This window comes from Schistocerca serialis, chromosome 6 (assembly GCF_023864345.2).
Source record: "Schistocerca serialis cubense isolate TAMUIC-IGC-003099 chromosome 6, iqSchSeri2.2, whole genome shotgun sequence".
Taxonomy (NCBI): domain Eukaryota; kingdom Metazoa; phylum Arthropoda; class Insecta; order Orthoptera; family Acrididae; genus Schistocerca; species Schistocerca serialis.
The window spans coordinates 563,468,139-563,495,554 of NC_064643.1; the positions used below are offsets into that span (position 1 = coordinate 563,468,139).

The 27,416-nt window shown below is 38.9% G+C and overlaps 1 protein-coding gene across 1 annotated transcript in view; it reads left to right on the top strand.

Annotated features, from left to right (window-relative positions):
* LOC126484423 (uncharacterized) overlaps positions 1-27,416 on the top strand; it is a 251,771-nt gene that overhangs the window by 144,452 nt on the left and 79,903 nt on the right. Inside the window, exons 9-10 of the mRNA XM_050107937.1 lie at positions 5,133-5,271; positions 21,708-22,221. Of these exons, the coding sequence (XP_049963894.1) occupies positions 5,133-5,271; positions 21,708-22,221 (653 nt within the window). The remainder of the gene's footprint in view (positions 1-5,132; positions 5,272-21,707; positions 22,222-27,416) is intronic.

Consider the following 27,416-nt stretch of genomic DNA (forward strand, 5'->3'; position numbering starts at 1 on the left):
GTGACTTTAATGTGTACCATTCCCTTTGGGGCTCTTCCAGAACCTGTCAGAGAGGTGCCCTCTTTGCAGTACTTCTCAATAAACTTAACCTCATCTGCCTTAACATGGGAGCATCTACATTCCTTTCAGACTCCTTACACACCTATCCCCATTTGGACCTCTCCTTCTGCACTACCCAGATTGCCCATTATCTCAAGTGGTCCCTTTTCTCTGACACGTATTCGAGTGACCATTTCCCGAATACTGTCCTTCTGCTGACTCCTACCCCACCTATGTGCACCCCCAAATGGCAGCTTTTTAAGGCTAACTGGAGGCTTTACTTTGACAGACAACATAACCTCAGTTGCGATGACCAGGTAGAATATCTTACAAACATTATGCTTACGGCTGGAGAACATTCCATTCCTCTTACTGCCTCTTTACCGCGCTGTGTCCAGGTCTCTTGGTGGATTGAGGCATGCCGTGATGCAATTCATACGCTGACATGTCCTGTGTGCATTTTTAACCATCATCCTACAATGGCAATCCGCATTCGTTATAAACAGTCGTGTGCATGGTGTCATGATGTTCTTTGGGATAGCAAGAAAGCTAGTTGGATTTCATTTAATAGTTCTTTTAACAGCTCCACTCCCTTTTCCATCGTGTGGACCAACCTCCAATGGCTCTCTGGGACCAAGATCCATTCATCAATTTCACTCTGAGTGTAGCAGATGTCATTGTGGACCCTATTTCTACCTCCAACACCTTGGGCCGCTATTTTGTGGAGATTTCAAGCTCCACCCACTATTACCCACATTCCTCCATTGGGAACGAGTGTGAGGACACTTGGTTGGTAGCCTTCTCGTGAATGCTATGATGCTGCCTTTACTATGAGGGAGCTAGATCATGTTCTCACTTCTTCCCGGTCCTCCACTCCAGGGACAGACGATATTCACATTCAGATGTTGCAGAACCTTTCTCTTGTGGGCAAGCACTTTCTCCTTCATACGTACAGTCTGTACAATCTGGGCAGAGGGCATGTTTCCCAGATGTTGGCGTGAAGCCACTGTCATCCCCATACCTAAGCCCAGTAAGGGCCAACACCTTCATTATAGTTATTGTCCCATTTTGATCACCAACTGTATTTGCAAGACGATGTAACATATGATTCATGCCCAGCTTATATGGTGGCTCAAGTCTGGCAATTTACTAACCACTGCACAGTGTGGATTTCGAGCACTCCATTCTGCAGTTGATTACCTCATCATGAATGGTTTTCTGTGGAAATACCAGACTGAGGCCATGCTTTTTGATTTTGAGAAAGGCTATGTCACCTGCTGGAGGACTGGTATCCTCCATACTCTCTACATGTGAGGCCTACGTGGCTGCATGTCTAGTTTCCTTCAGGAATTTTTAAAAGTCAGAGTTTTCAAGGTACATTGGGTTCTACCTTGTAGAACACATTTAGCCGGGAAAATGGTGTAGTTACGTCCTGAGTGTCGTCCTCTTTTCTACAGCCATTAACCCTATTATGGCCTGGCTCTCACCGGGTAACTCTTGCTCCCTTTTCATTGATGATTTTGCCATTTATTGCATTTCTCCACGGACTTGTCTCCTTGAGCAGCGTCTTCAGCATTGTCTTGATCGTCTTTACTCATGGAGCATGGACAATGGCTTTCACTTTTCCACTGACAAAACCACTTGTATGAATTTCTGGTGACACAATTGGTTTCTTCTACCGTCTTTGCATCTTGGGCCTGTTGCTGTACCATTCGTTGAAAATACGAATTTCCTGGTGCTCTTGCTCGATAGCAAACTTTCTTGGTCCTCCCATGTGTCTTACTTGGCAGCCTACTGTATGCTGTCTCTCAATGGCTATGTGTTCTCAGTGGTACTTCCTGGGGAACGGGTCAGACTACCCTACTCTGTTTGTACCAGTCCCTTGTCTGTTTGAAACTAGACTATGGGGGTTTCATTTATGCACCCGCCCATCCATCCCTCTCGTGCCATGTCAGTACTATCCACCATTATGGCATCTGTTTGGCCACTGGTGCATTTTATACTAGCCCGGTTGGGAGTCTGTGTGCAAAAGGTGTCGAACTATCGCTGTCATACCTACATGATTTTCTCATCAGCAGGTATGCATGCTGTTTGTCTGCCATGCCTGGCCACCTATCTCATGCCTCTTCCTCCAATGACTCCTAGGATTGCCAGTATGGGACACGTCCCTCCCCTCTATTACCTCCTGGAGTTCACTTTCGGCTCGTGCTCCATCAGCTTAATTTCACGCTTCCTGCCACTTTTCCAATGGGTGTGAACCCTTCACCACCTTGGCTTTATGTGGCAGCCTGTGCTCACTTTGGCCTTCATATGCTTCCTAAGGACACTACTCCAGCCTCACTCTATCACTGTAAGTTTCTCGTACTTCTCATGAAGCTTAGCGATAGTACCTTTGTGTACACCGATCACGCTTGGACTGACCATGGCATCAGGTGCATCTTCATCATTGAAACCAACCATTTTTGGTGTCGGCTTCTGGTACACTACTCAATGTTTACAGCAGACCTCTTCGCACCGTATCAGACCACGCAGTACATCCGGCAGCACAGGATTTTCAATCGAGTCATCTGCTCAGATTCTTTCAGAGCCTCTGTATGGTGTACACCGTGCAATCCTTTGTGCAAAGGGTCCAGGAAAGCTGTCACTTTCTCACTCTTGATTGAGACCTTGTGATTTTTATGTGGGTCCCTGGTCACATCAGTCTGATGGGAAGCAATGCCACTGATGCTGCTGCCAAGGCTGCTGTCCTCGTACCTCAGCCCACTAGTTCTGCCCTTCCCTCCGATGATCATGTTGCCATCTGTCAGCTGGTAGTGTCACTGTGGCTTCACCACTGGTCCTCCCTTCATGGGAGCAAACTCCAGGGAATTAAACCTCTTCCAGCAGCTTGGACAATTTCCTCTCTGCCCTCTTGCTGCAAGGAGATCATTTTAGTTAGGTTGCGTATTGGGGACTGTCTTTTTAGTCATCACCATTTGTTAAGTCGTGCTCCCCCACCACTTTGTGCTCATTGCCCTCAACCTTTGATGGTTCTCCATTTCACGGCAGAATGCCCTTTTTAAAAAAGGGCATTCTAATTTATGTTTGCCTTCTAAATTATTGGCTGTTTTAGTGAACGATGCGCAAGCTGTCGACAACATTTTCCGTTTTATCCGTCATAGCAATATGGCAAAAGACATTTAATCTTTAGTTCGGAACCTCCATTTCTCTGTGGCGTATTTTAGGGATCTTTTTCCAAGTCCCTGTTTTTATCTGTCTTTCCTTCCATTGATTGGGCTTACCTTATAGTCATTTTTAACTCATTTTATGTCTTCATGTTCTAACTCACACATGTAGACCTCGGGCAACACACCATGTCACATTTAAATATTTTCAGACATAGTGTTTTTGTTGTACCAATGAAGATAAATATAGATATCTTGACAGTAAATATCTCTACTGCATACAGTAGCTAGCTCATGTCTGGAATATGTCACATGTAATTGTCAGCTCCTTCTGCATACTGCATGTTTTTGAAATCAGTGGATCACATATACTGTGTCTGGTGACACAGTTCCTGCTGCTATTTTTTCAGATTATTTTTTGGTCTATGAAGATAATGTGCCCTAATAAGGTGCAAAGGTATTCTTATGTACATAGATATCAGGCGACACATCCTCCCACACTCATCATTTTTCAGACATTTCGTTTCCTTCTGTGCAAGCAAAAGATGAGAGGAATTTTAGACAATGAAGATAAGAACAGCACATGGGAGAATACCCTTAACATTTTGTGGACGTATCATCTGTTTTACACACAAATTTAATTTATTCGTTACCTAGAGTTTTTTTATATTGGTTTAATATGTTGTTAATTTTTTTACTTTAACCCATCCATTAATATCCTCATCATGAGCCTAATTTTTTCTTGTTGCAGACCCCTCGAACACAGTGTAGGCATAGATCATGACGCTGATAAGGGCTTTTTACATCATCTAACTATTGACTGTTGATGCTTGAATTAAGTGTGTTATCCACTATCACCATAATGTATTACTTGCATACATAGTATTTACATAGGATGTCATCAGCAGCATAGATTGTTTTCCAGATGACATAGTGGAAGCCCACCTTGTAACTTTACATCTGCGTGTATCTATAATTTTAATAATATTATAACTATGTCTGCAAATTTTTATAAGTTACAAAATATTGTCATACAGCAATTTAGTATATGTCATTTTGTGAAAGCTGTAAAACATCTTCTACATAGGTGAACTTATGCAAATGAATGAAATAAGAATAATTTTTAGCTTCTATTTTAATAACTATTTTACAATAATTCTAAAAAATGTTGTTTAGTAATCTTTTATGGACATATGCAGGAATCACACTGTAATTACAAATTCTTAAATAATTTTCAGTAAGAACTACATGAATATTCCAGCAACAGTATTGCAATGAAGGACACAATAGTGTATGGTGTGGGGTATGAACATTTGGCAAATTACTCTGTATATTGTAGTTTTAACCGTAACTTGCTGATGGATCTTTCATCTCGTCCCTCACACACCTGTCAATGGTTTAGAAAGAGTGCTTGTGCAGCTGGTTTAGGAGGCATACAATGTTTTATTAAGGAATGTTACAACACAGTTTTTCTGTTACTGTGCATCTGCTGTTGTGTGATGCAGCAGAAGACTGTTGAAGAATAGATTGGTAGATCAGGTAACCAATGAAGAGGTACTGAATCGAATTTTGGAGTAATGATTTTTATGGCATAACTTGATTAAAGGAAGGGATAATTTGGCTGGAGATATCTTGAGGCATCAAGGAATACTATGGGGAGTAAAAATTAACAGGGACCAAAATTTGAATAAAGTAAGTAGTTTCAAATAGGTGTAGGTTGCAGCAGATATGTACGTAAGGCGAGATTTGCATGTGAAACATGACATCAAAACAATCTTTTGACAGAATACACCTCTCCACCATGCAAGATACAGTGTAATTTGTCACTGCTCTGGCTGCAACCAATGTGTTTACAAAGTTCACAGATATTATCACCTTGGTTACTGTTGACTTGTACAGTGTTTAATGCTGTAAACATATTTGTTTCAGACCAGAGGGCCAACTCACCGTAGAAAAACATGGGCAGGTGCTGCTTTAAGTATTCTACGTCCTTCTCTACGATTGGAGCCTATCCCAGAATCTGCTGTTCCTAGCTTATCAGAACAAACAAGAAACACATCGACTGAAGGTTGTATGATAAAAAGCAAAATGTTCCATTAAGTATATTTATTAATTTTTATGAGAAATAATGACCTTATCTTAACATTCTTGATGGTTAAATTCATCTGGAAACGCCCGCATCTCGTGGTCGTGCGGTAGCGTTCTCGCTTCCCACGCCCGGGTTCCCGGGTTCGATTCCCGGCGGGGTCAGGGATTTTCTCTGCCTCGTGATGGCTGGTTGTTGTGTGCTGTCCTTAGGTTAGTTAGGTTTAATTAGTTCTAAGTTCTAGGGGACTGATGACCATAGATGTTAAGTCCCATAGTGCTCAGAGCCATTTGAACCATTTTTTTTTCATCTGGAAATACACAGATGTAACACATAACATAGTTGGAAAATGTGACTTCTCTTTGTAAATGGAGGCATTGAGCAATCTGCAGAGAACTAAACAAGACTTTAATTGTTGTTGAGCTTTTAGACAATGTCTTTCCTCAGAGTTAATTAACAACAGCAACCATGTATAGATGGAGGGCTACATTGCCCCTTTGTTGCATCAACTGAACATATGAGTTGGCCGGAGTAGATAAAAGTATAAGGAGTTGGGGGGGGGGGGGGGGGGGGGTGCTATCAAACAACATGTTAGGACAGTTCCCATCTACTTAAGAGAAGTTGGTGTGATTCGTAATATCACTTTCAGAGAGATAGAAAGGATTTTGGGAAAGGTGTTCTTCATAAAAGAACTTGTTGAAAGTAAGTGGGAAGTCCATGCAGATGATACGATATTCCTATCTGGGATGTATTCGCTGATAAAGTGATGCTTCTTTAGGAGCTGCTTTGTGAGGATAGTTGGAAAATTACGGATAGATATGAATACGTCACAGAATACTGTCCCATAGACTAGATTTGAAGCATGGTCATCAAACTCTTTTTTGCTTAAGGGCAAATATTGATATTGTAGGGTGGTGGGGTCATAAAGTGGCTGCTTGGAGACAGATTTGCTTTTCACCAAACCATGGTTACTGATAGAAGCTTACCACTTACTCCTTCGGAATCAATGTATTATAAGCTATTGCACCAAATACTTTTAAGTGAAAAAGAAAAATATATATTGGGACTAAATACATTTTTCTTAAGGCTTAATTAGTGACCAATTTTCCATACCTAAACAGATACTCTAACCAGTGCCATTGCAACAGTGTTCCATGTTTGCTTTTCCGATTTTTGTGTGCATTTACTAGGCATCTTCGTGCTCTACTATCCGAAATAGTACCAAGTGGCTGCAGCAGACCATTTGGAATTGGTCTTCTGTATTTGGCCAAATATAAAAGAAAAGACGGTTTTAAATAATATAACTTAATTAATTCAAAATTGTCACAAAGGGATAGAGTGGCAGATGATAGCTTTGTAAGCTTTGTATACGGAAGGGTTTAGTTGTCAGTTTTACCTGTTGTATTATGTGTGTTTTTTGGAAGTAACTTTTATTAGAGTGAACATCTTTGCCAGTCTAACCTACGAGTAGTGTGGCCACTTTTCCCGATTGGACACCATGTTGACATTAATGATTCATAGATTCAAATGGAAATAAATTACAAGAAACCACATTTGTAGTCCAAAACATATTGCTGTTCAAACATTGATATTGTAAAAAAATATTACTCTCCACACAAGTGAAGTAACAAAAATGATATAAGTGATGTATCTTATATCAGACGACCACTAGAAAATAACGGAACAAGCTTCCTCTGTCAGTCTTACTGACAACAATGGTTATCTAGACTAGAACTGGTCTGACCACATCTCGGCAGGCAGCTGCACTGTTCAGGGCAAAAAATACATTATCACCTTTTCGCCCAGCAGGTCCACTTCACCACACCCACCCCTACTAGTCTTATTATTAATTGGTAACCTACCCTTCTACTCATTGTGTCATAATATAACAGCCTTAATTTTATTGCATATTACTTGCTACAAACAAGTACCACATTTGAAGACTGCCATTTCTAGAATAAACATTCATGAACCCATGTTACTCCTGTTTGGCAATTATACCATAGCGTAGCATCTGATCAGCATTTGTTGCACGTGCTGGTGAGTTACCAGCATTGGAAGACAAGGAATAAAACATTCCCCCTCTCACTTCTATCAACACTGCAGCGGCCGCACGTCGTAATGCTTTGCCTCTGATGTAAGTGCCAAACTTACTTAGCTTACTGCTGATTTAACCAGTCCCAATTAAAATTAAGCACTTCCTAAAGTATTACTCTCTTCGTATTTTTGTCTGTGACTGAGCAAGAAAAATATTCTCCTAAGAAGCTCTTAACGTTAGTTGAATTTTTGGATTCAGCTGTTAATTGCACAATGCATATTAATATAAAATACAATCAGGAACCACAAGTCACACGAATGCTTGATTCAGGCCACAGTGGGACAGTTGCTGGATTGAAGTGTGGCACCTTTTTGTGAAGGCCATTGTAAAACCTTCAACATAATGCGTGAGTGATTGGTTGCCACTGCAGATTCACTGTAAATATTTGGTTGGATTATGTTGAAGAGACTTTCTAGTGCGAAAGAGATGGCAGTTATTGAAGCTGAAATATTTGAGGGGGCCAACAAAAAGTGAGAGGAGGTGGCACACTAAGCTGATGAGGATCAGGAGAAAGACAGATGACATGGCTTTGGAAGATTGATTGTAGCATTCCCCTATCTTGGTTCCAGATTATACATATGTTGCTGATGAACCTTGAGTGGCTAGGAAATATTTTTCCTAGACGTTCCATAAATAGCCAGTGTATGAGTGTGCCGTACAAGTGCTCGTTAGGGTGGTCCTTATTTGTCAGCTTTCTAAACTATTAACTCCCACCCCCTTATATTGTTCCAATCAATAAAAAACTAATGTGCAAAATTTTAGCTCAGTTGGTCTACTATAAGATGATCCTCTTTGACCATGAAGTTCCAAATTTTTGCTATGTGAATTTTGCGATACGATTATTATTATTATTTCCTTCACTTTCTCAGACGTTAAGTCCGGTTAAAAATGGAGTGACGCGGACCTTGATCAAGCGTCACTTCCTTTTAACTGTACGGTATGTGTTATATTGCATTTAGGAACTTTCAGGTAATTGAACATGTATCAATAATTACGGATTTCTGTAGTTGTATATATATGTTTGGATGTAGCTGTATTGCATTGATGTACTGGTGGATATTGTGTGGTATGACTCCTGTAGTTGATAGTATAATTGGTATTATGTCAACTTTACAGACACAAGCAGACATATGTCTGCTTGTGTCTGTATGTGTGGATGGATATGTGCGTGTGTGCGAGTGTATACCTGTCCTTTTTTCCCCCTAAGGTAAGTCTTTCCGCTCCCGTGATTGGAATGACTCCTTACCCTCTCCCTTAAAACCCACTTCCTTTCTTCTTTCCCTCTCCTTCCCTCTTTCCTGATGAGGCAACAGTTTGTTGCGAAAGCTTGAATTTTGTGTGTATGTTTGTGTTTGTTTGTGTGTCTATCGACCTGCCAGCACTTTTGTTCGGTAAGTCACCTCATCTTTGTTTTTATATATAATGTTAAATAATTTAGTTAGATGTGAATGTGTTGAGGTGAACTTCTTTAACCAGAAATTTGCTATTTTATCATTTCCAGGGGCTTTCTAATTGTGAGTAGAATTAATTGCTTGGGTGACTTCATGTTGCAAAATTATCACTTCAGGCATTTATGGTATCATCTTGTATGTGTCTGTTTCTGCTTGTATGCATCGTGCATGCCTGTTATGTTGTACTGGGTTTGACCATATGTTGCTCCAGAAGTGTTCCATGTCTGTTATGTTTGGTGGATTGTTTATTTTAATGTGTGTGTTATCTATTGTCTGGTAAAATTTCTTTTGGTTTGTGTTGAATGTTTGGTTTTGTTTCCTTCTATTTTCACTATTTTTGTATCTTCTGAGTCCTTTGGCTAATGCTTGTAATTTCTGCTTCTTTTCGTCTAATTGCTCTGTCGCACCTTGTTGTGAGATTTTACCTAACCTTTTTCGTTTTTTTTTCCGAGATTTCATTTCTTATAAATTGTGTTAGCTGTCCGATGTCTTTTCTCAGTTTTTCTATTTTGATCTGTAGCCTGTGTTGCCATGCTGGTTTTGTGGGTTTCTTCTGTGTGTTGGTTGGTTCTGATCTCTGCCTAGTGTGTATATTTAGTGTAGTGAGTGCTCCTATATAAACCAGTAGTTGTAACTCTTCCATAGTTGTGTTTTCATTTATTTTGTTGTGTATGATTGTGTTGATAGTTTTTATTGTTGTTTCGACTTGTGGGTTATTTGGTGGTCTATGCAAGAATGGTCTAATGTCTGTATTTGTGTCTTTGTATTCTATATATGCTAGCTGAAATTTTTCTTCTATATCTAACATGTGTGTCACTTCGTGTTCTATTTGTGCTTGTTCTGGTGGCTGTCTTAAGATTTCGTTTTCCTCTGACTGTTTAATTGATGCGTGTTGTTCTTTGTTTGTTTGCTCTGGGATGTTGGAGTCCATTACTGTATTTTCTTCTTCTTCTGATTGCACATTATTTTGTTTGAGTATTTGTTGTACTTGTTGTTTGATGTTTTCTAATTCTGACTGGGGTATCCTGTTATTTTTGATTATTACACGGATCTGATCAGCTAGTCGTTGTTCTGTTAAAAATTTTAATTCTGGGTATCTGGTAATAAATGTTGTGTATACTTGTGATCTGTATCCAGTTGTGTTGGTTCCTAGGTTTGTTGCTTGGTAATAACAGAACATGAGGTGTCGATTAACTTCATCTGACCATCTCGTCCTCTGTCTTTGTTTTCCTTCTAGGGTGGTTGCAGGAAGCATATCCTGCAAAACACCTCTATTTGGATTTGAATCATTTTCCAGTTGGCTAGCAGTGTCGTTACCATTGTGGGCGGGCATAGGGTTCAAGCGTCGTCCCCGACCATGACGGCGCTTGTCCGAGGCTTCTTTAGTTCTGTCCTGAACCAACTAATCACACTATAAGGGGGTTAGCCCTATTATTATTATTATTATTATTATTATTATTATTATTATTATTATTATTATAACAGTAACAACAACTGCTGCTGCTGCTGCTACTGCTACTGCTACTACTACTACTACCACTACCACTACTGCTGCTACTGTTACTAGTCTGCCTACTGTTGGTGGTGCTACTGAATAAAGTATTATTAGATAGATCTATTTTTGCCAACCCAGTATTAAGACTTTAATCCTAATATTGTAATATATAATAAATACCATATTTATATTAATGGTAAACATTAAAAGTGTAGGTATAGATGGCTGTAGTAATCAGATGGCAATAAAAGTGGCAGCTTTCTTTCATTGATTTGGAGAATGCTGTAGGCTAGTGGCTAATTCTTAAAACCAGACAACTACTGTGGCAGTAGCAGAGAGTTTTGTGGCTTAGTTGGCTGTTATTATCTGCTGTGTTACTGTTTGTGTTTCCTATATATTTGATGCAAGGTGAGTGAGTAATGTGTCTTGTTAAAATAAATATTGTGGTAGTTAATTGTTACAGTATTAGCAAAATGTAATATTCCAACCTTTGCAACTGTGTTTTTGTGAACTGTTTGGGTTATCTGATTTTGTATTCAGACAGTTCTTAACAGAATGACATTAGTTTGGGGATAGTGGTCACTGGTCAGTTGCTTGTCAAAGAAAAATGGCCAAATTTTGCAGTTTATTTATCCTCTTTTTTTTCTTTTTTTCTTTTTTCTTTTTTTTTCCTTCCCCCCCTCCAAAATACAACATGAAATTATTATATTATTGTTTTGAAATCGTTTGTACTGCTGATGAAAACTGACTATCCTGTCATTTTCACCAGAGACAAAAATGGCAAAGGCTTCTTCACGTTCCTCATCACGGATGTTAAAAAGAGACTTCAGTCTCTCTCATGTTGGCTCCAGTCCCATAATTTATTGGAGCCAAACTACCTTCAAACAAGCAAGTACTAAGTGTTTTCTTCTACAATGTACAAGTTGTAAATCTAACGACAAGTCAAGATGCACTATATGCAGTTCCAGAAGTTCCTATTTTTTGGTAATAAGCACAAATTCCTTCTAGAAGAACAGACCACTACTTTGAAAAGTTACTCAGTCTGTATGACAAATTTGACAAGAACTTAAGGCAAAGAAAAAGAAGAGAGTTTTATGTAGAAAACATGGATGATCCTTTTCACATAGCTCACTCTGATGCTTTGGGGCAGATGGAAAATGAAAAAGATAAGCAATCTTTTAACACTTCAGCACCAAAACAGATGGCGTGGCTTTGTCTCTGGTACTGATCATAAATTAAAACGCAAGGAAGGAAATGCACAAAAACAAACTGGAGTACAAATTACCAGAAGAAAAAGAATGTATGAAGAAATGGAACTGAGAGTTCAGCATCAAGAAGGCACAGAAGTGACAGTAGTACGGTAATGACAGTGAAAATTCCTCCCATCATTCAGCAGCAGTTTTTTACTCCCCTTCTCTCTGAAGTTTTTGATAGCTGCAAAATTAGTGATAGAAATGGGGTTTACATAGTAATAGCTGCTGCAGAAACTTTAGGACTTGAATCTGAAAACCTGGTTACAAATCAAACTGCTTTTCAACATTTCAGAAAAGAAATTAAAGAAATGAGGTATGCAGAAATGGAGCACAAATTTAACCTAAAAGATTGCCAAGAATTAGTGTTGCACAGGGACGGAAAAACGCTCCCAGTGCTCAGACGTGTTGAAAAGATACCGTATTTACTCAAATCTAAGCTGCACTTTTTTTCTGGTTTTTGTAATCCAAAAAACCGCCTGCGGCTTAGAATTGAGTGCAAAGTAAATAGAAGTTCTGAAAAATGTCGGTAGGTGTCACCACAACTAAAATCTGCCGTCGAATATATGTAGTGTTACACAGGCATGCTTTGCAGGCACAAAGATAAATAGTGGCGCCAAAACCTCTGCATCAGTAAATAAACTAAAAAAAAAAAAAAGGTACAAGATGAGCTTTTTCTCCACCCCGAGTTTCGACCACTGCATTTTCATACATTATCCAACAAAGTAAATAGAAATTCCATATTGTTCATCTTCGAATGTAGCAGCAAAAATAAATTTCATTACACAAAAATACCAACAATGCACAAGGCTTTAGGATTGTTGCACGAGGTGATACGCTGGGGCTTATTGAGATTTCACGTAGCATCACCTATTGCTTCCTGGAATTTTGAATCATAATAAGCACTTTTATAGTGCCAAAATCAAGAGGGGAGTTATTTCTTTTGCGGAACAAAGTTCAATTCGTGGTGCAGGTCTGTGATACGGGATTGATGAGAGCTACATCTGGCGATGGTGACTGCAGAGAGAGAAATTATTTGAATGTTCAAGTAGAAGAAAAGCATTTTGTGGGCCAAAGTGTGGCCAATATCATGCACTAAAAGTGATTTTAAGTGAATTTGTTAAGGAGCATCGTCAGAAATTCCTGCCTGTGAATGCCGAAATTTTAAAAATTAATGCACATGAAATTGCTAGAGAGCAGAAAATGGAAAATTTTAAGGCTAGTTGCAGCTGGATTGATCTGTTTGTGACGCGCTGAGGTTTTTCACTTCAGAGGTGAACTTCAGTTGCACAGAAGCTGCCAAAAAATTATGAAGAAAAATTTGTGGAATTTCAGTGCTTCATAATTAGGCAGCGCACAGAAAAGCAATACCTTCTTGGTCAGATAGGAAATGCTGACCAAACTCCGTATATTTTGACATGACGTCAAATTATATGGTTGTTGTCAAAGGAAAGAAAGACATAAGTGTTCTTACGTCAGTAACACCTGCAGTAAAACTAAAATTAGAGGAAATCAAAATGGACTTGCCAGTAATTCCAGGTGGGACGATGTCAATTCTGCAGCCACTTGGTGCCTGTTTGAATAAACCATTGAAGGACAAGCTTAAATGTATGTACACAGATGTGTAAAATGCGCAAGTTTGTCACAATTGTGCCAATGGATTTATGATGCATGGACGTGTGTTCCAAACCAGACTGTGCAAAAACCATTTTAAAAATGTTAGATATCCAATGCACTAAATGGTACAGAGGACAGTTCTCTGTATGATGAAATGAGAAACAAAGAATCGAGTGATAGTGATTCAGAACCATGACTGATATTTTAAAAATTTCATATAAGATGTGTATTACAAACCTAATAAAATTTTGTTTTAAATTTCAGCGTTTAATTTCTAAATTATTTTCATTCTTATTTTGTAAGTGTTCCTACTCTGCATTGCACAAGATCGAAAAGCATGGAGAGCTGCATCAAACCAGTCTACGGACTGAAGACAACAACACACACTTTATTTGAAGTCATCACTAAAAATGTATGAAAATCCGACTGGCAAGACTGTTTGGGATGTATGTCAATATGGCCAAATCCATGTTCTGAATTTTTTCCTACTTGTGACAAGAGATGGTTGCTAATAGGAACTTCTATGAATCGTCAATCACATGCAGTTTCCTCTTCACCATAAGAATAATAAGAATGTAAGCATTATGCCATATATTCTTTCGTGTTTGCTGCTACCGTATTTACTCGAATCTAAGCCGCACTTCTTTTCCAGTTTTTTTAATCCAAAAAACCGCCTGCGGCTTAGAATCGAGTGCAAAGCAAACGGAAGTTCTGAAAAGTGTTGGTAGGTGCCGCCAAAACTAACTTCTGCCGTCGCATATATGTAGCGCTACACAGGCACGCTTTGTAGGCACAAAGATAAAATACTGGCGCCAAAACCTCTGCGTCTTAAAAAAAAAAGGGGTCGGGGTGGGGGTGGAAGACGAGTTTCTTTTCTCCGCCCCGAGTTTCGACCACTGCATTTTCATACATTATCCAACGAAGTAAATACAAATTCCGTATTGTTCATCTTCCAATGTAGCAGAATTTCAATGTACTACGAAAATCCGACTGGCAAGACTTTTTGGGATGTTTGTCAATATGGCCAACTCTACGTTCTGAATTTTTTCCTACCTGTGAGAAGAGATGGTTGCTAATAGGAACCTGATGAAATGTGAATCACATGCAGTATTATCACAGTCTAACATTATCTTCACCATAAGAATAATACGAATATAAACATTTTGCCGTGTATTCTTTTTTCGTGTTTGCTGCTATCTCATTTAAATACTTTCTGCCTAATAAACTACGAAACTTGAGTGAGACAGCAGCAAACGCGGAAGAATATACGTATCGTGTCATGTTTATATTCGTATTATTCTTATGCCTAATAGTGATACAGTCAGAAATGAATCACGGCAACTGACTAGATTTTTAAATCTAAGATGACTAATTTCTGTGCGGCATTTGATGTACTAAAGAAGCGGCCGCAAAGATTTTCGAAGAGAGAAAAATTTTCGCCGCGGCGACACGCCGTAAACACGCACTATCAGAACACGACAAACAATGCATGACGCAGTACAGTAATGCATTTTCAGCTTAGAGTGATGTTAACACCTGTAACAAAGAAAACGGCACTTATCAGATCAAAGCAAAATAAGCAATCGATTCAAATCAGACGAAGCAAGTGAAGGAGGAAGGGTACCCGTATAAATACGGACGGAGCGCCTGACGCATAGCAATGGCTACCTGGTAAAGCTGAACTGCTAAGATTACGACTCGAACCAAACTACTGTATCGTCTTTCATTCGACCTAAATTGGGTCTCATATTACAATGGACCAACTTTGTTTCGATTTGGAGGTGCGGCCTAAAACTTTTCTCTCCCCTTGAATTTCGAGTCTCAAACTTCTGGTGCGGCTTAGATTTGGGAATTTTTTTTTCCCTTTATTTCGAGTCTCATTTTACAGGTGCGGCTTAGATTCGAGTAAATACGGTATCTCGTTTAAATCCTGTATGCCTAATAAACTACGAAACTAGTGAGGCAACAGCAAATGCAGAAGAATATACATATCATGTCATGTTTATATTTGTATTATTCTTATGCTGAATAGTGATACTGTCAGAAATGAAGTGCAGCAACTGACTAGATTTATGAACCTAAGATGACTCTAATTTCTGTGCAGAATGTAATGTACTAAAGAGGCGTTTGCAAAGATTTTCAAAGGGAGAAAAATTTTTGCTAAACTCTTGTTCAGAACATCTTCTATCATACACGGTCTATTATTTGGTTCTTGTTGATCATTATCAAAGAAAGCAGCAGTGTAAGTAACAACAAATAGCAGTCTCTTGCCATTGTTTTGCTAATGAGACAATTCCTCCATTTTTTTAATTGTAAGTGGCGATAGTGCGCACAAAAGCAAGCCATGTCGCAAGCGGCGACAGGTCGTAAACACTCATTATCAGAATTCGACAAACAATGCATGACACAGTACAATAATGCATTTTCAGCTTAGAGTAATGTAAACACCTATAACAAAGAGAACGGCTCTTATCAAAGCAATGGACCAACTTTGTTTCGATTTGGAGGTGCGGTCTAAAACATTTCTCTCCCCTTGAATTTAGAGTCTCTAATTTCAGGTGTGGCTTAGATTCGAGTAAATACGGTAGACTGGCAGTATTACTGACCTGACAAGGCGAGGAACAACTGCAGGGGGTCCCTGAAATCCCAACATATTCTGCAGAAGATAAAGCGTGGCTGTTTCCAGTCAGTAGAGAAGTGGGGTTTAGCTGTCACAATTCAGGCAATTTGCTGTGATGTGACAGCAAGCAAAACACGTGGAGTAAATGGAAGTTACACAAATCTAGAAAAATAGTTCAGTCACAACCTACAGTATCTCCCTTACTGTCACAGTTTTGAAATTGTTGTTGTGGACTTGTTTTGACTAACTGAAGTTTTGGCCTGGATGTGGTATTTTAGAAGAAATGCAGAGTAACTTGGTCGAAAACAATAGACTTAAGACTTTGAATGAGGAACGGTAGTTGGATCTAGATGCATGGAACATTCCACTTCGGAAATTAAGGAATTCAATATCCTGTGATCCACAGCGTTAATAGTATGCCAAGAACACCAAATATCAGGCAGTATCTGTTACTACGGACAACACAGTGGCCGACAGCCTTCACTTAACAATAGAGAGCAGCGGTGTTTCCATAGAGTTGTAAATGCTAACAGACATGCAATGCTGCATGAAATAACTGCAGAAATAAATGTGATGCGTACAATGAACTTATCCCTTAAGACAGTGTGGCGACATTTGGCATTAACAGGCTATGCCAACAGACGACTGACACAAGAGACTTTGCTAACAGCATTATATTGCCTGCAGTGTCTCTCCTGGGCTCGTGACCATGTTGGTTGGTCCCTAGATGACTAGAAAATTTTGGTCTGATCAGATGAGTCCCAATTTCAGCTGGTATCAGCTGATGGTAGGGATTGCATGTGGCGCAGACCTGCACGAAGCCATGGACATAAGTTGTCAACAAGGCAATGAGCAAGCTGATGGTAGCTCCATAATGGTGCAGGCTTTGTTGACATGGAATCGACTTGGTTCTCTAGTCTGATTGAACCAATCATTGGGTGGAAATGTTTATGTTTGGTTTCCTGGAGACAATTTGCAACCATTCATAGACTTCATGCTCCCAAAAAAGCAAAGGAATTTTTATGGTTAGCAGTGTGCCATGTCACTAGGCCACAATTGTTTGTAATTGGTGTAAAGAAATTCTGGTCAGTCCGAGTGAATGATTTGGCCACCCAGATTGTCTGAAGTGAATCCCATCAAACATTTATGGGAGTTATATGATAGGTCAGTTCAGGCACAAAATTCTGCACTGCCAACATTTTTACAATTATGGACAGCTATAGAGGCAGCATGGCTCAGTATTTCTGCAGGGGACTTAACAATGGCTTGTTGACTTTATGCCATGTTGAGTTGCTGCACTACATGGGGCGAAAGGTGATCCGACCTGATAACTTTTGTCACCTCAGTGTATTTTTTTTTTTGTATGCATGTATACCCAAGCCTGGTTTAGCAATTATGCCACCTTACTATGGTTTCCTATTCATAAGTCAACTGATAAATTATCAAGATTTTGGTCCAGTAATTAATACAGCAATTGAAAAAGGTTATCAAGTCACCTCTAGTACTTAGCTCCAGAAACTGTGGCTGTTGTTTTGTTTGATGACAATATTCGAACAAAGGTCAAGGCAAATATAGCACAAGCTATCTTGGAATTAGGACAGGCTGAAAAAGAGGAAGAGAAGAAAAATTAAGTGAGAAGGTACTTCGTATACAAAAATGATTTTTCTTCTTTTATGAATACTGAATTTTCATCTATTGTAACAACTGTTATGAAAACTTTTTTCATGAGGTTTTCTCCACAAAGACCCTTAGCGGTGGAAAGGTGACCCCTAGTATAAAAGTGCAGTTCAAAAACTTGAGGAGACGATCATGAGTGATATCACAGGAAGAGGTGTCAAACTCATTAAAAACTAAAGTAAGTTCATTGTTGTTACAATCAAATAATCTTTGGTTCTACAGAAGTGAATGTTGTAAAATGATTTTTTTAAATGAAAATGTTTCTCAATTTAAAAACGTGTGCATTATCAAACACAAACTTAATGTTTCTTAAATTTTTTGTTTTGGTTTTTTCATTCCTTGAATTAACTTTTCAGTTGTTGTTGTTGTTGTTGTTGTTGTTGTTGTTGTTGTTATGGTCTCCAGTCCAGAGACTGGTTTGATGCAGCTCTCCATGCTACTCTATCCTGTGCAAGTTTCTTCATCTCCCAGTACCTACTGCAACCTACATCCTTCTGAATCTGCTTAGTGTATTCATCTCTTGGTCTCCCTCTACGATTTTTGGCCTCCAGTACTAAATTGGTGGTCCCTCGATGCCTCAGAACATGTCCTACCAACCGATCCTTCTTCTAGTCAAGTTGTGCCACAAACTCTTCTCCCCAATTCTATTTAATACCTCCTCATTAGTTATGTGATCTACCCATCTAATCTTCAGCATTCTTCTGTAGCACCACATTTCGAAAGCTTCAGTTCTCTTCTTGTCCAAACTGTTTATCGTCCTTGTTTCACTTCCATGCATGGCTACACTCCATACAAATACTTTCAGAAATGACTTCCTGACACTTACATCTATACTCGATGTTAACAAATTTCTCTTCTTCAGAAACGCTTTCCTTGCCATTGCCAGGACTCGTAACAATTCAAAATGGTTTTAATCAACTGCTGGGTTTCCTTGAATGTGTCACATACCTTACTCTCTTGGAAGACAAGGACACAGTTTACATAAGGAAGAATACAGTGCATTTTAACAGAAATAATGTTGTGGATGTCATGTTGTGATTTAGAGACATTTGAGGATGGCCTAGAATTTGTTAGATTGGGGTGACTTTTTTCACAGAACCCCTTTTTGTCCCCATTGGAACAAAAGTGGGGGAAGCGAAGTACTAAATTTCAAAGACATTACAGATAGCTAGCTGCCACCCTAGTGCCCATGGGTTGGAGTAGATGATTTCTATGGGAGCACAGAAACTAACACAAATGGAGTGTCTAGGGTGATTAGATTTAAGGTATTATAAAATACGTAGAAGGTGGTTGTGCACACTGTGCTACACTTCAGTGGCTGCTTCACAAATTTACACTGTGTGGATCACCCTTCCAAATCAATGTATCATCTTCACTGAATAATGATTTGGTGGACAGGGTGAGAAGCAATCTGCGGTTGTTTGCCGATGATGCTGTGGTGTAAGGTAAGGCGTGGAAGTTGAGTGACTGTAGGAAGATACAAAATGTCTCGGACAAAATTTCCAGTTGGTGTGATGACTGGCAGCTAGCCCTAAATGTGGAAAATGTAAGCTAATGAGTACGAGTAGGAAGATCAAACCTGTAATGTTCAGATACAGTATTACAGTCAAGTCTTTTCAATATCTGGACATTATGTTGCAAAGCAATATGAGATGGAGCAAGCATGTGAGAATTGTGGTAGGGAAGACATATGGTTGACTTAGATTTATTGGGAGAAGTTCAGGAAAGAGTGGCTCATTTGTAAAAGAGACTGCATACAGAAAACAAGTGTGACCTATTCTGCGTACTGCTCAACCGTTTGGGATCCGTACCAGGTCAGATTGAAGGAAGACATTTGAAGCAATTCAGGGGCAGGCTGCTAGATTTATTACCAGTAGGTTCGAACAACATAGAAATGATATGAAGACACTTCAGAACTCAGATGGGAATCCCTGGAGGGAAGGCTACATTCTTTTTGAGAAGCACTATTGAGAAGCACTATTGAGAAAACTTAGAGAACCTGCATTTGAAGCTGACCACCAAATTATTCTATTGCCGCCAACATACATTGAGCATAAGGACCACGAAGATAAGATGTGAAAAATTGGGGCTCATACAGAGACATGTAGACTGTCATTTACGTGCAGACGCTAATAATAATAATAATAATAATAATAATAATAACAGAAATTAATGACACATACAACATAGAACAAAATTATAAATGAAGAACAAAAAGGCTGTTGCAAAGGAGCACGAGGATGTAAAGAGCAACTGATAATAGATGCAGAGGTGACATATCAAGCTAAAACTAAACAAAGGTCGCTACACTACGCATACATTGATTACCAAAAAGCTTTTGATAGTGTACCCCACTCATGGTTACTACAAATATTGGAAATATACAAAGTAGATCCTAAATTGATACAGTTCCTAAACATAGTAATGAAAAATTGGAAAACCACACTTAATATCCAAACAGATTCAAATAATATCACATCACAGCCAATACAGATTAAGCGAGGAATATACCAAGGAGGCTCATTAAGTCCTTTCTGGTTCTGCCTTGCTCTGAACCCACTAACATGCTAAATAATACATATTATGGATACAATATTACTGGAACATACCCACACAAAATCTCACATCTGCTATACATGGATGATCTAAAACTACTGGCAGCAACAAATCAACAACTCAACCAATTAGTAAAGATAACAGAAGTATTCAGCAATGATATAAATATGGCTTTTGGAACAGACAAATGTAAGAAAATAGCATAGTCAAGGGAAAACACACTAAACAAGAAGATTACATATTGGATAACCACAGCGACTGCATAGAAGTGTTGGAAAAAACAGATGCCTATAAATATCTAGGATACAGACAAAAAATAGGAATAGATAATACAAATATTAAAGAAGAACTAAAAGAAAAATATAGTCAAAGACTAACAAAAATACTGAAAACAGAATTGACAGCAAGAAACAAGACAAAAGCTATAAATACTTATGCTATACCAATATTGACCTACTCATTTGGAGTAGTGAAATGGAGTAACACAGACCTAGAAGCACTCAATACACTTACACAATCACAATGCCACAAATATAGAATAAATCACATACATTCAGCAACAGAAAGATTCACATTAAGCAGAAAGGAAGGAGGAAGGGGATTTATCGACATAAAAACCTACATTATGGACAGGTAGACAATTTAAGAAAATTCTTTATAGAATGAGCAGAAACTAGCAAAATACACAAAGCAATCACTCATATAAATACATCAGCTACACCACTGCAATTTCATAACCACTTCTACAACCCTTTAGATCACATAACATCAACAGATATGAAGAAAGTAAATTGGAAAAAGAAAACACTACATGGCAAGCACCCGTATCATCTAACACAGCAACACAGCCACACATCGATCAAGATGCATCCAACACATGGCTAAGAAAGGGCAATATGTACAGTGAGATGGAAGGATTCATGATTGCAATACAGGATCAAACAATAAACACCAGATATTACATCAAGCATATTATTAAAGATCCCAGTACCACAACAGATAAATGCAGACTTTGCAAACAACAAATAGAAAAAGTAGATCACATCACAAACGGATGTACAATACTAGCAAATATAGAATACCCCAGAAGACATGACAATGTAGCAAAAATAATACATCAACAACTTGCCATACAACATAAACTAATAAAACAACACGTTCCCACATACAAGTATGCACCACAAAATGTACTGGCGAATGATGAATACAAATTATACTGGAACAGAACCATTATAACAGATAAAACAACACCACATAACAAACCTGACATCATACTCACCAGTAAAAAGAAGAAATTAACACAACTAATAGAAATATACATACCCAATACAACAAATATACAGAAGAAAACAGGAGAAAAAATTGAAAAATACATCCAACTGGCTGAGGAAGTCAAGGACATGTGGCATCAGGATAAAGTTGACATAATACCAATTATACTGTCAACTACAGGAGTCATACCACACAGTATCTACCAGTACATAAACGCAATACAGCTACATCCAAATGTATGTATACAACTACAGAAATCTGTAATTACTGATACATGTTCAGTTGCCCGAAAGTACCTAAATGCAGTGTGACATACCGTACAGTTAAAAGGAAAATATAATAATATTGGAGAGGCAACACTTCTAATGTGAATCTTTTTCAGGTGTCCCATTCGAGGAGTTTGAAAGAGACCTTCTAGACGCAGATGAACTGGCAGCAACACCTACTTATGATGAGGAAGTCTTTTCATTCAGTTTTGTCAATCTCAGGAGAGGTTCTGAAAGAAATAGAGGTGGATGTGAGACTCTTGAAAATGACATGTGTGATAGAGATGAACAGGTTGATCAGGCAGCAACAGCAAGCAGTTCCAGCCTTGGCCAGGTAGCTGCACGCGGTTTGGCCCTCGACCAGGCAGCTGCATGCGGTTCGACTGCACACGGTTCGGGCCTTGACCAGGCAGCTGCACACGGTTCGGGCCTTGACCAGGCAGCTGCACACGGTTCGGGCCTTGACCAGGCAGCTGCACACGGATCGGGCCTCGACCAGGCAACACAAACTGAACAGTCCTACACAAGAAATTCTCAGGCTGTGTGCCACTACTGTTGTACAGGTGCACTGCCTATAATGCAGAGAGTAAATGTTTCTTGTCAGCCAAGTCCAGCTACTAACAGAAGCCTGTAAGTTGATACACAGCATTATTTAGCTACTTCGTTAGATTTTATGTTGCAAGTGACTGGCTACATTGTAAGATAAGGAAATTATAAAACAACTACCAACCATTACATAGATCTGCTATGAAAATAATTTTATTGTCCATTTCCATAATCAGGCTCAGACTGAGGGGGAGAAATTGGGAAGTGCAATAATCCAATTTCCCTAAAACTTCGCTCAGTGGAAGAGGGGTCAAAGTAAGTGACCATGTGTCTCAGCTTTTTCGTAGATACTTGACCATTTCTGAAAATACAAAAATTTTTGTTTTTGTGAAGCTTTGCTCCTCCAGAATCTGCCTACCAAATAAAAATAACTGTGCCATTTTAAATATAGTTTAATATTATAAATCGTGGGTGTGAGGTAATGGTTGTTACATTTTTATAGTAATTATGGGTAGCATTCGACCATTTTCAGTCCTATACGTATCTCAGCAACATGCTTCAACAGACAATGCTCTCTTTCTCTGGTTGTAAAACCTAGCTCACAAAGTTAAAACACCAAAAAACTAATAATTTTGGCATTCATAAGATAAAATAAAATAAACATTGGACTGTGGTCCTCCTCCTACATTTAAATTGATACGACAGCAGCTGTCCTGTCTCACATCACACACTACAGTAGGTCATGTCTTATTGTTCTGCTGTGGGCTCCAAGAGTCTTGAATGATCCAGTTACTATTACTGGTAAATTTTTTAGTATTTTAACTTCAGGAGCTAAATTTTGCAACCTGATACTCTTGAAACAAGTGTTGTTGAGCTATGTGCAGGACATAAATACAGATGAATGCTACCAATTATTACTGTTAAATATGATAGTTTTGAGTGTCCTCCTTGTAATCTCAATTTTACACCTCATGTATCACTTCAAAATACTGTCACAGGTAGACTGTATTTTCATACGAGAGGGTTTTATGCAGAACAAATGTATCATTTAGTTAAGACAGATGATAGTTCTGAATGGTGATTATGTGGAAAGTAATACAAAGGCATAAATGAGAGATTTTCCTAATACATTTCCTATAACTATACCAGTATTTTATTTAAATCATGACAGATTACTTTCAGGATAGACATTGCATCTGTACCAGAATTTACTCCAGTGAATCTACCTTCTGAATAGTATCCAGCTTTATTTTTATTTCTAATCTTTCACAATCATAATGTTCTTCATGACACAGCATCATGTCTTTGAAAGACACACATGAAGCAGTATACAATATCTTATGGATTGTGATCATGTGAAAATTCTCACAAGGCAAGATGCCACTTAACAAATCCAACCCCTTTCTCACCAGCACTATATTGGCCACTGGTCATTGACATCACCACACAAATTAAGCACTTCTCAGACAATGTTTACAGAAACCTGTTTTACTTGTAAACTCAATTTACAAATGCTAATAATTACTCACTTAATAAACTGAAAATAAGTCAACTACATAAACATGAGATCATTGACGTTATTTTGTCTACTAAAATCAGTGGACAGGAAATGCTGGGGAGATACAGTCTGCATGTAAACTGAAAAGTGAGCAGTGCTTGTGTTGGAGAAAGTCGCCTTTCCTGGAAGAATACTACTTCTTCATAAAGGATGACTAAGACAAGTTTCCCCCATGGCAGTGTGGAACAGTGTGCTGAAATTTACATAGAACCAGTCCATATGCTTTTCCAGCACTCATATTACTAGCAACTCATATCAGTATTCAATGTAAGAATAACAAACATTGTGGAAACTAAACTCTCTCCCATTGGCAGCACCTGTGCACATTGTCGCCAGTCATTCATGAGGCGAGGTGTGAAAGAGTTGGTGTAACTTTGTGAAATACCCTGTATTTGCTTTTTGTGATATAACATGATAGAGAGAATGGGGAATTCCCAGCTCATTCTTCATTTTGCAGACCTGTGATGAAAGAAAATGCATAACCCCCAAAGAGTGACCTACCTTCCCTCATGCTTCTAACCTCCACCTCCATGCCTTTTCACACTGTTACACCCCAGAACAAAGTTAATCCCTTATTATTCTATTTGTTCCTTACCAACTTCATTTAATAATAAACAGTAATTTTGTGTCATTAAAACACTATTTTAATAATCTGTCATTTTTTCATCAACTGCAATATGGAAACTTAGTCCTATTGGAAAGGCGAACAGGATCTTTTTTGTAGGAAATCTAACGTAGTTTAATTTTGTACTGGTAACGTTTTTGCTAGATGCTGTGGTTTTCAATAGAGTCAAAGAAAAAAACAGAAAAAGTTAACTTCGCTTAACACCACACTCACATTCCTCCAGTCAGGATTTTTAGTATGTTGTTCATGATTACACTCTCTCTCCATTCCATGCAGGAAAAATATATTTAAAAACAAAGATTATGTGACTTACCATACGAAAGCGCTGGCAGGTCAATAGAAACACAAACAGACACATACATACACACAAAATTCAAGCTTTCGCAACAAACTGTTGCCTCATCAGGAAAGAGGGAAGGAGAGGGAAAGACGAAAGGAAGTGGGTTTTAAGGGAGGGGGTAAGGAGTCATTCCAATCCCGGAAGCGGAAAGACTTACCTTAGGGGGAAAAAAGGACGGGTATACACTCTCGCGCGCGCGCGCGCCACACACACACACACACACACACACACACACACACACACACACACACACACACACACACACACACACACACACACATACAAACACAAGCAGACTGCTTGTGTCTGTATATGTGTGGATGGATATGTGTGTGTGTGGGGGGGGGGGGGGGGGGGGGGGGCACATAAGAATATGGGACACTAAAACACTCTGTAGAATCTCTGACATATATCTTCTTTACACAGTACTGTTCTTTCCCAAAAACTTGTCAGTCAAGTAAAGTGCTACTGGATTGTCTCTAGCTGATTAGATTCCTCCTCCCTCCTTAGACTTATGCTTTATCATTTTTGGATACTGATTTATTCTTGTGTTGCACAGTTGAGGAAAGTTTTTCTTTTGAATAATCTGTTTAATAATGGTATATTTTAATTTTCACCAAATCCTCTCTAAAGAAACAACATTTATGTAGTTGTGTTAATATGAATTTGAACCCACTAGACATTGTGAACAAAAGGATTCTGTCTTGGGTTCATTCTTGCTTTTGGTTATACGGTAATGATTGTCCAGATGTGCTCTTTACAAGGTGCAAATTGTGTTGTTCCATAATGGGTAAGAGCATAAGGATAACAAACTGGGCATATTAATGATAAGAAAGGCCAGTAATAGATGTATGTATTATGAATGAGATGTCAAAATGCTCTTTTTTATGGATAAGATGTAGTTCTTTTAATGGGCTTCTTCATTCTGGGGGGAAAGAAACATACGGACAGTCTCTTTGCTTTTAACCATCTGCTATTTTCAGATTTCATAAGTTACCCTTTCAGTAAGAACTCTTAGAAATAAATGGTGTTTCACATATGATGCAAATGCTGTGTCCAGTATTGTGCAGGAATCAGACAATGAGATGTGTTCAGATTGATACATAGTTTTCACCATTCCTCAGACTGTTACACTTGGTGTACCAGTATTATCCGAACTAACAATATTATGAAAAGGAAAGTTGCTACTCACCATACTGCAGAGACACTGAGTCGTGAATAGGCACAACAAAAAGACTGTCACAAATTAGCTTTCGACCAATATGGTCTTACACACACAGATTGCAGTCTCTCTCTCCCTCTCTCTCTCGTGTGTGTGTGTGTGTGTGGGGGGGGGGGGGGGGGGGCGCATGTGCGTGCGTGTGCCTGTCTGTCTGTTGCAACTCAGAATCTCCAGTATATTATGAGTAGCAACATTCCTTTTTGTAATATTATTACATCCCATCCTGGATTTTCTATTGTTTGATTTCATCTAAACTAGGTGCATAGGGAGTGCCCTTGAAATGATATGTGAGAAAACTGTTGCCCACATTCAACACTTCAGGTTAGTGTCAGCAGCAACTGCTCTCAGAGCTGCAGACAAACTCAAACTGAATTCTTATAAAATGTTGGTGGTGCTACACAGATTGTTAAACTGTTGGCACTATCCTCATAATATTGTTGCGCACATTGTTAATATATATTCCTGCTTGTCTTCCATGAATTAACTACAGATCTCTTTATTAGTTGTTAATTCACTGGAAGGGTTGGAGCACATTGCTTGAAAATATCTTGGTCATGCAACTGGATTGTGATTGATCATTGTAGAATGAATTTTCAATGGCATAATGTGCCATCATTATGAGGGAACTCCTGCTGACTGGCATCCTGGATCAGTAGGTTTGGTGTATATACCAGTCACCACCAACTTCCACTGACCCTGTGTATGGACAATGTGATGTTCTGGCTATGGTGGGGTGGGGTTGAGTGGACGGGTGGGATGGTAACTCACACTCGGGAATCCAGTGGCGATTCTCAGTCTGCACTCTGCCTTCACCGTGCTTGGTGTTCCGTTTCTGCTCTGTCTGGAGAATTGTCAGTGCAGAGCCCATGCTTGGCTAACTTAAAATACATTGTCCTTGTTGATGAGATGCTCATGTGGCTAGATTTCGATATGCTCCTTGTATACAGTCCTAGTAATGGGATGTGTTTTGCAGAAATTTTGTGTCTTTGTATTTCATTTTGTGATTGCGTATTGAAAAGAAATGAGTCCTCATTCACCCAAACTATTCAATTTTGTGCTCATGTCCTCACATTTTCTTTTTAACGGACATTGCTTGTCACTTGTGGTTGCCAGTCTGTACATGCAAGTCTTTGAAGACCAGGTATTAGACTCAGCACCATTAAACCAACAGTCTTTTACAGATATGTTGATATTTATGAAGGAAAATTACTGAACAGCTGTATGTTTCAAGAAGTTTTTTTTTTTTTTATGTAGACAACAAGTTTTGGCATCTCATTAATGTCATCTTAAGGCCGCTATGCACTCCATATATACAGTCAGATACTTGGATACTTCCACAACTGGAGCCATCAATATCTGGATGCCATGAATTCGTTTTTGCAGTGTTTTCTTCGAAGACTTGAAAAACAAGTCACCATGGTGGTGGAACAAAACAGTTAGCTGCCATTATTAGATGTTCTGGCACGGAAAAAACTGGATGGAACTCTGGGACACAGCATCTATCAGAAGAAATCCCACACGGACTAGTACTTCC